Source organism: Vavraia culicis (assembly GCF_000192795.1).
Source record: "Vavraia culicis subsp. floridensis unplaced genomic scaffold supercont1.26, whole genome shotgun sequence".
Taxonomy (NCBI): Eukaryota; Fungi; Microsporidia; family Pleistophoridae; genus Vavraia; species Vavraia culicis.
Genome location: NW_007360629.1, coordinates 71,292 through 79,947, shown reverse-complemented (window position 1 = coordinate 79,947; position 8,656 = coordinate 71,292). Strand labels below are relative to the sequence as shown.

General features: G+C 38.7%; 5 protein-coding genes across 5 annotated transcripts; 4 read left to right on the top strand and 1 right to left on the bottom strand.

The window, feature by feature from the left end:
- Window positions 1–541: 541 nt before the first annotated feature.
- Window positions 542–1,983, top strand: VCUG_01621 (uncharacterized protein). Its single transcript, XM_008076447.1, has one exon. The coding sequence runs from the start codon at window positions 583–585 to the stop codon at window positions 1,822–1,824; it is 1,242 nt and encodes a 413-aa protein (XP_008074638.1). The 5' UTR covers window positions 542–582; the 3' UTR covers window positions 1,825–1,983.
- An 871-nt stretch (window positions 1,984–2,854) lies between these two features.
- Window positions 2,855–3,643, bottom strand: VCUG_01619 (uncharacterized protein; the record flags this gene model as incomplete). The annotated part of the gene is made up of 1 exon (XM_008076446.1): window positions 2,855–3,643. The coding sequence occupies one exon, from the start codon at window positions 3,641–3,643 to the stop codon at window positions 2,855–2,857; it is 789 nt and encodes a 262-aa protein (XP_008074637.1).
- An 837-nt stretch (window positions 3,644–4,480) lies between these two features.
- VCUG_01618 (uncharacterized protein) lies at window positions 4,481–5,140 on the top strand (the record flags this gene model as incomplete). Its single annotated transcript, XM_008076445.1, has 1 exon — window positions 4,481–5,140. The coding sequence occupies one exon, from the start codon at window positions 4,481–4,483 to the stop codon at window positions 5,138–5,140; it is 660 nt and encodes a 219-aa protein (XP_008074636.1).
- A 605-nt stretch (window positions 5,141–5,745) lies between these two features.
- On the top strand, window positions 5,746–6,238 carry VCUG_01617 (uncharacterized protein; the record flags this gene model as incomplete). The annotated part of the gene is made up of 1 exon (XM_008076444.1): window positions 5,746–6,238. The coding sequence occupies one exon, from the start codon at window positions 5,746–5,748 to the stop codon at window positions 6,139–6,141; it is 396 nt and encodes a 131-aa protein (XP_008074635.1). The 3' UTR covers window positions 6,142–6,238.
- Window positions 6,239–6,421: 183 nt separating this feature from the next.
- VCUG_01616 (uncharacterized protein) lies at window positions 6,422–8,656 on the top strand (the record flags this gene model as incomplete). Its single annotated transcript, XM_008076443.1, has 1 exon — window positions 6,422–8,656. One exon carries the CDS (start codon window positions 6,422–6,424, stop codon window positions 8,075–8,077), a length of 1,656 nt encoding a protein of 551 aa, XP_008074634.1. The 3' UTR covers window positions 8,078–8,656.

Genomic DNA, 8,656 nt, shown 5'->3' with positions numbered 1-8,656 from the left:
CAACTCGGAAGCTGATTGATCAATTTTGAGAAATAAATTATTTGACCCTTCGAGAAAAATAAAAAATGCTTGTTTCAGGTATTTGCACTGCATGAAGAGTCAAAAGTTGTTGTGCAACTCATTCTTTCTGCCACACTCTCAGCCACTATTTACAAACAACTCAAAAATTACGTGATCACTGAATAGAAAATAATCCTTTAACTCTTACTATAAGATCTAAAACAAGTAAAGAGACATAATATGGCAAAGGAAGAAAATATCGTTTAATAAGCAGTTCGACTTTCTTTCGTTTAATAAATGGGATAGCGCAGATAGCTTAATATAAAATGTGTTCTATATCACTACTCTATACTATTACTCCAAAATTTTTGCTCCGTATTCTAAATTAATTTTCATCCCTCTGAAATAGCTGTTGGGACATGTAGCGGTTAACACGAAATACAATGATGATTTGAACAGATAGTAGAACATACAAAATATAATATCATACCATCCTACAAACACAAAATATACAGTCAATCTCAAAATACGACTTGATATTCTTGGCTTAGTCATAATACCAGGATTAAATACTTGCCCTTAATGAAAAATAACATAGTTTCGAAAATCCATAGTAACATCGATAGGCTGAACGACACGGTTCACAAAATGCTGCCAATTGATGAACTGCTTTTTCCATCACAGAAGTATCTTGAAAAGAACTTTCTAAACATTTCCAGGGAGGTAGATACGGTGTTAGAAAGGGTTAAGGAACAAATGTCGCAAATTGTGGACAAATTAGAGAGAACGAAGCAAGAATTGATTGCAAGGGGCTCTAAGATCGGTGTTACTATAAAATTTCCAAGGTTAGAAAACTTGATGTTAGATCAGTTGAACGTAGAGAACGAGAGAAATCGGATAACAGTTCTAGAGAAAGTGATGATGAAAAAAATTCATTGTTATTTGAAGAAAATAGGTGATCATTACTACGATCTGTACGGCAGATACAGTGGATATACTAATGATGAGTGCAGTACAAATAACCTAAAGTCTTTGGCAAAGCTGCATGTGGAAACCTTAAACGAAGTAAACTCAAGATGCGATCTGCGTAGAGAACTAAGAAAAAAACTCTTGAAGCACAAAATAAAAAATTTGGAGAATATGAAATTTTTTGAGATGGCAAGCACGGCAAAGGAAATCATGGAGCAGGAAGAGAAAGAAGAAAAGCTCAAAATTGTTCTGAGGCGTGCTATTCATCGAATTTTAGATATGCTTAATAGAGATAGCGACATTCTATTACCAAACGATCTGGAAAAGCTCAAGGATACTTATGAAAAGCTGCTTGAAGAGGAAAAGGTGCAATTTGATGAAATATTTGATGCCACTGAGCAGGAGTTCAAAGCGATCTGTTCAATTTTCTTTCTCAAATTTGACAAGCTCAAGCGAACAAGGGAAAGCATTGTCTTAATGAAGAAAATAATTAGTGACCTCACTGAGCGAAAAGAGCATTTTGTGGAGCTGAAAGAGCTTATTGAGAAACGAGACAGGGTAATCGTTGAAATAGAATCGTTTGAGAAGACAGCCCGCGATCCAGGAAGGCTCAAGGGATCTTCGATACAATTACTACATGAGGAGAGATTTCGGCGGAAAATCATCCCTTCGTTGCTTGAAATCGAATCTCGAATATTAGAGAAATTGAACGATTACAAGCAGCGCTACAACGAGCCATTTATGTATGGAGACGAGGATTATGAGGAGAACTTGAGAAATGAAATAAACGGAAGGATAATTCACTCGAGTGTTTATATTTCAAATAAAACACAAAGTCCGTGGAGAAAGCCATAAGTCGAGTTATTTCCTGAAAAGATACGAACATCTGAAATGTCCGTTTACATGTACATTTGAATTTCCACAGATCGCTGCGTTGAATTGTGCTGAGCGACTCCAAAGCCTTTGGTAGGTGAGCTGTACCTATTTCTCCATCTTTAGTTAAAAGTAGTATAAGTCTCTTAAAATTGTAATTTTTCTATTCTGATTTATTACCGGTTAATGGTGTATATTCTAGATCAAGTTTTGGTTTTAAGCTAATAAGCTGGTATGGAGGTCCCAACATTCCTGTATGGTCAGTTTATTTAAATTAACACCGTGAATTTGCTTCAAAATTATTTCAGCGCTTTAATTACCAATAGGTCGCTCAAGCATGCGAACCAAAACGTTTGGCACTTCAGCGCTATGAATTAAATTTACAAAACACACTTCCCACTGTATCGTTCACAGCATAGAGAATAGAATTTGTGCAAACAATTTGTATAGTTCTGTTATCGCATCGACTTTACCAACTATGTAATTTTGAAGATGCAGTTTCACGAGCAAGCCATCGGTACTATACTGGTGGTACTGATCGTTTAATAATACTGTGAAACTCTAGGTATTGCAGCACGAACAAAGGTGATACTTCTCCATACGTGGATATAAACCTTTATTCCGTATTAATACGCACGTTTTAGACAACATCGCGATATCACTGCGGTTGAAACCGGTTGCAAGAATTTTTGATAATAGTTATACAAAAAAAGTTTATTCCCGTTGCTTAATGAAAACATGATATTTAATTTTGATATTGTGGACGGTTTCTTTACTAAAATCGTTAGTTCATCACAGGTGTTGAGCAGTAATATCAATAGAAACCGTTACAGTGTATCGTTCTATGTCAGCATTGGAGAAAATATCGGCATACCTTACCAATTTATTTACATGCATCCGATCATTTCGATCTTCATCACAGATAAAGGTACTCATAAAAACATCAGCCTTGCTATTCGCGGCAACCGAACCTCCAATATGAAGAGAAGTATAAACGTTGATCTTTCACGTTCTAAAAAAATAATTTGTTCTGTTTTAGGACATACCAGCACACCTCATCAATCTCATCGACGGTAATCGGCACATTCTGTCCAAACTTTACCTTATACCCTCTCCGCTTATCACGTAGCGCTAAGACCATAGATACAATGTTGTACACCATCTCATAGCATATGTAACCAAGAACATCAATAATGTTGTCGTGCATCTTCCAATTTCCAACAAATTCCCTGAATTTCTTGGTTTTTCGGTACACAAAACTCGATTGTCTGCACTCAGCAAACTCCAAATATTCTGCTTTGCTCATGGTAGCTGTCAAGTTGTCAATTTCCTGCAGTCTGTTAAGTTGAAATGTGTCCACGCCTCTCATAGGCAACATCCATGAGAACTTCTTCTCATTACCAGAAACCTTCGACAGATCGGGCTCTATTTTTATCAAATGAGTGTCCACGTCCGATTTATTATTGGTGTCCTCACACAACGGTTTTATATCGGTAAACTCTGCTTCACTCGATTGGAATTCTAATTTGCTCTCCAGCTTTCCCTTAATCTCCCTGAAGTGTATAAAATTGAGCAAACGCTGCAATTTAAAAGGATCTTTGCGGATAACAAATCCAATGTCTTCCAAGTTAATGAGTTTACCCCGTCTGCTGATTCGTATGTTGTTGGCAGCCGAAAGAAACCGCTGTATTTGTGTTTTCAGAACACTTTCCACGTATTGGGCGGTCTGTATTGAGGGATTTCTGCTGTCACCAAATGAATAAAGCATGGCCTTTATCTCGTTACTGTACAGGTAATTCATAGAAGGGCTGAGAAGCAGCTGTACAAAATAGAAAGGATCCAGGACAATTCAAAATACGTTTTTACCGAATATATAACAAAAATATCATTAGATTACTTTATTAGCGTGTAATTGTCACAAAATAAGTCGTAAATTCATCATCCCAGTTTTCATTGCCATAAAATCGCCAAAACGCACATAAAAAAGGGGCAACTTTCAATTAAAAATTAATTTTTCAATCCCTTCGTGAAAATGCGCGAAAATATCGACAAAAATAGCTGAAGTTCGGTACACCTCGAGATGTCACGCCAGTCATAGTCTGCGAGTTAGGATCGGTGCTGTGGTTGCAACATATCTTTCTGTTATTGTGAGGGTGTGTATGAAGGCGTAGTACAGGATGGTGTACAATGTCCATCGTGAATGTGGTGAGAAAAGATAAATAAATGATATATAGCAAAAAACAATTTTATACACTTTCTAACTTCAGCATCATCCACAAAAGCACTGCTCAAACAAATTACAATGCTTGTTGAACTGAACAAACAAACCTTTAGTCGAAAAACTGCAAAATATGAATCTAACCGAAATTACGATTGCACTCACGCATTTCGAGTAATTATAGAACGAATTTACTGTGCAAAGATAATAAAGTGTGTTGCATAGTCAAACATCCTCGCTCTACCCCCCTCCATGCCAAGTATATAAACGAATGTAACACATGCTATGATCCGTTTCATATGCATGCTGCTGGTCGACTTACATGTATTGAATGAGGCTGTGTCACAAAAAAAGACATGATAACCATGTCTTAGTTATAAAGCACTGCTGATTTTATTTCACACAACTTTTTTACCTCACATGATCAAACGAGAGGTTTTCAAATTTTTCAACATTAAAGAAAAGATAATTCCTGAAAATGTGGTCGAAGATCTGTTCATGGAAAAGATGGATGGTTGGACGGAAGAGAAGGGCATCTTCGCTTTTTATTTAATTGATAATTATAAATCCAGCTACTCGCTAGATTTCAAACAAAAAATACTCTCATACCTGTCTATGGTCTTGCTCAACCCCGATGTTGTGTCCCAGAGCAGTTTCGTGCAGGAGGCAGGCCTGCTCGTTCTCATGAAGAGGATACTTGACGAGTGTGATCTTTCCTATCAGCGGGTCTACGATTGCTTGAAAGACCTAGCTGAGTATGGTGATGAGGAAAGTGCTATGAAAATCCTGATCCCGTTGATATACCAATGCAGCAAAGAGGCATCGAAATTGAATCTTTTAGAAAATTTTGCGAAGTATTTGAATGCTGTGATGATGCTCATCACCATTGAAAAGGTGCAAGTATGGTTTTGCGATGAATTTATCTGGGTCTGTGCGACTCTCAGCTGTTCGATGGCAATGATTATTATCGTGGTTTTGTGTACGAAACGAACTGTCCGTGCTTTCTTGACGGGTTCATGGAGGTATTCATCTACGAGAAATCGGATATTTTACATGTGCAGAGTTTTTCATGTGAAATGATAGCTCAAAAGATGATGAGTCAGTTTGAAAGAATTTAATATTTTTATTTCACATTTCTACATACGATAAAGCTAAATATTGCAGTTCAATTCTTTTCTTCAAAAACTACTCAGCAGTCCTTTACAAATAATACTAAAATTACGTGATTGCTTGCCAATGGTTAACCAAACAATCCCACCAAAAGATTCAAAACAAGTGAAAAGACCTAAACATGACATATTAAAGGAGTGAAATAATAGCATCTATGGCCGAGCAAACTTTGTTCTGATTTCTGAATCAAAGTATTGCAGCTAGTATTGATTTAAGGATCCATAATTTAGATTATTTTAAAAGTATTTCTCCATGTCAACATTGATTAAAGAATCATATTTAAGTGACAACTCTGCACAAATCAACGGAGTATTTGCCACCATTTCTATTCCTTACATTGCCGAATCCAACATTTTATGGTTCTGTGGTACTTCATAAACGGTATTTACACCGTTCATTTTATTTATAGAAGCATAATGCAAACTGTACGGTTCCAACATGATCGGTCAGCTATTCATCTTTATAATTCTTCTAAATATGCAGTACGTATGAACGTACCATAAAATGGTACTGTTATGTTCTCACGTTTTTTTATATGTTTTTTCCTGTGTTCTATTTTTTACGTAACCGAGATGTTCAAAGTTCGTGCCCGCAATGCAAAAAAGCTGTTGCTATTTGACTTGCTGCCCTTCGCACCATCATTGAGTAAAATCCATTCGCTAACTAGACCTACCCACATTATCCTCGCTCTATTTTGTACCATCCAACCCTGCCCGGTATCCTTGCACACCGCAAGGAACCGCAGTAAAATCAATTTAACGTGTTTCAGTAGCTCCTACTCACTACCTGCTACAATTTCCTACGTTCTTTTGTGCAAGATAAGTATGTGCTGTCACAGTATTCTCAAATTGCAATCAAAACAGATTACATCGGCCAAAGTAGACGAATTCGCTATTCAAATGAAGTGGTAAATAAATCCATTTGCGTGTTTATTTGCTAATATTAAAAGAGAGGATGTGTCTGTAGAAAAAAATATCTAGCAACATCAATTAAAACAAATTTAGCCAATTTATTTTTGATGTTTTGGATTCAATCAATTTTGAACAAATGGATTTACTCTCCACTTCAATTAACTTAACCAATTACCTTTCGGTATCTCAAACTTCAATTTCGAATTTTTAGCCAAAAGCGCATTCTTCATTTAACCCGAAATTGATGAGCAAATTTAATTTTTAAAATTTTAGCTCAAGAATGCATCCATTCCTCGCCGTAAATGGTAAATTAGTGCAAAAGAATGGGCCATTGAAACAGCGAGTAATAATTTACTCCCCACTTCCTCTACACTCTGCATTTATGTTGCTTATGCGTTTCCACCTTTACAGTTCTATGTTTGCTATGATTTGTTCTCAGCACTTCTTTTGTTTCCAGCACTTCCTTCGTTTCCAGCACTTCTTTTGTTCTCAGCACTTCTTTTGTTCTCAGCACTTCCTTCGTTCCCAGCACTTCTTTTGTTCCCAACGCTACACAATTCAACCTAAAACACAAAAATTTCTCTTCTCTCACTCCCCTTCACACCGTTTCATCGTCCCAATCAAAACACTTCCTTATTTAAGAATCAGCAACAAAAAGCACCCCTTAACAAACGAAATGCCAGCCACTCATCCACAATACAAAGAAACAACAAGAAGAGTGAATGATCTATGGGCACTCGCGCTGTACATCGTGTTCATGGCCTCTGTCATCACGTACGTGGTCTTAACGTCCAAGACCAAGTCATATTTCGATCTGGTATCTCATCTTGACATGAAGTTGCTTATTTTCACGTTTGTGTGCGGATTCTCATCATTCGGCATACACTTGGCAGCATTGCTCTACTTTCCTGCACCTGCAATGCATGTGAGCTGCATACTCTTGCCCGTGATCTCCGTGGTACTGGCCATCTGCGTAGGGCATATATACGGCATCATCGTATCTGTCGTATTTTCTGTCTTTACGCTCGTTATGTACTTTCTATACCTGAGAAAGCACATCAAATATGCGGCGCAGGTCGCAAGGTCCGCGACACAGATCATCTGCACCAACATATTCTCTGTTATCTGCGTGTTGGCCCTCTTCTTGACGGGGTGGACAGCGATGTTCTATGTCTACGTGGCTCTTGACATGGGCCTGGACAAGCAGGAAAGGATCATTTCGCTGATTTGTGAGTTCTTGGCTGTCTCATGGACATTCTTCGTGGTCTTCTATTCTCTCAGGGTATTCATCGCCTCCATAGTTGCTATTCACTTCCTGTTCCGCACTGTTTCGTCTACTCAACGGGCAGCCGATGCTATTAAGAATTGGCTGTACGCTCTCGGGTCGGTTTGCTTTGGGGCACTCCTCATCGCGCTGATAACGGTGTTGCGCATGCTTGTAGACAGGGAGAGGAGAAGGAGCGGCGCTGTGGGAGGGTTCTTCTACGCCATACTTCTTTTGCTGATCGACATTTTGCAGGACATCGTGAATTTCTCCAATGAATGGGCGTACTGCCACATCGCGCTGACCGGAAAGGGATACGTAGAGTCGACCAAGGAGTCGTGGCGAATTCTTTCGCAGCCAAGCAACCATGCCATCACGAACAGCGTTGCCATCACCACACTCCTCAATTTCATCGGTATTATTTTTGCGCTTATCTACTGCTTTGGCCTGTGGTTGTTTATCAAGGATCAGAACACCCCGCTAAAAGAGGTTATGATCCCCGCTCTTATCTTTCTTGTGGCCTCGTACCTCTTTTTCAGCCAGGGCGTAAGTGCCATATTCGATTCAGGTGTCAAATCTCTTCTTTTCACCTACTCAATGTTCCCGGGAGAGGTCAGAGAGCAGGATGCCAAGCTTGCAGACGCGATTGAGGAACAGAGAAAAGTGTGGTAATGAGCGAAGTATTGGTAAAAAAATGTGTTTGGTGCTGTAATACGTTTTCTATGGGATGGGAGCACGGTGCATGTTTTTTCTTACAGCGTTTTTATAATGAAAAGGTTTTGAGAGCAGGCAGCGAAGTAAAGTGGGAATTAGTCATTTGTTGCGGGTGTTTAGGGTGGGCAGAAGACCACAGGTAAACCATGACCAGTTACGTGGGCTACACCCCGTAGAAAAAGCAGCAACCTTTTCGGTTCATGGAACCGTCCGGTAAGAGATGGTACCTGCGTTTACATAAGGTGCCTTTCTCCCACTAAACGTGTTTTTGCGGTGTACTTGCCTAGAATAGCATGTCACTGTGGCAAGTCTGAGCTGCTTTTGGTATGACACTCCTGTTTGGCAGGATCGTAAAGATTGGATCTGTCATTAAACGGTACAAATCCGTAACCTACACCAAACTGAACGAACCAAGTTTGCATTATTTAGGGAGAACACGTTATTTAGTGTTGGTAATGAATTGCAAAATTAATTTATTCAATTTTGAGGGACTAAAATTGTTGCAGAGAGGTTTGCAGAATTGAGCACCATCAGAAA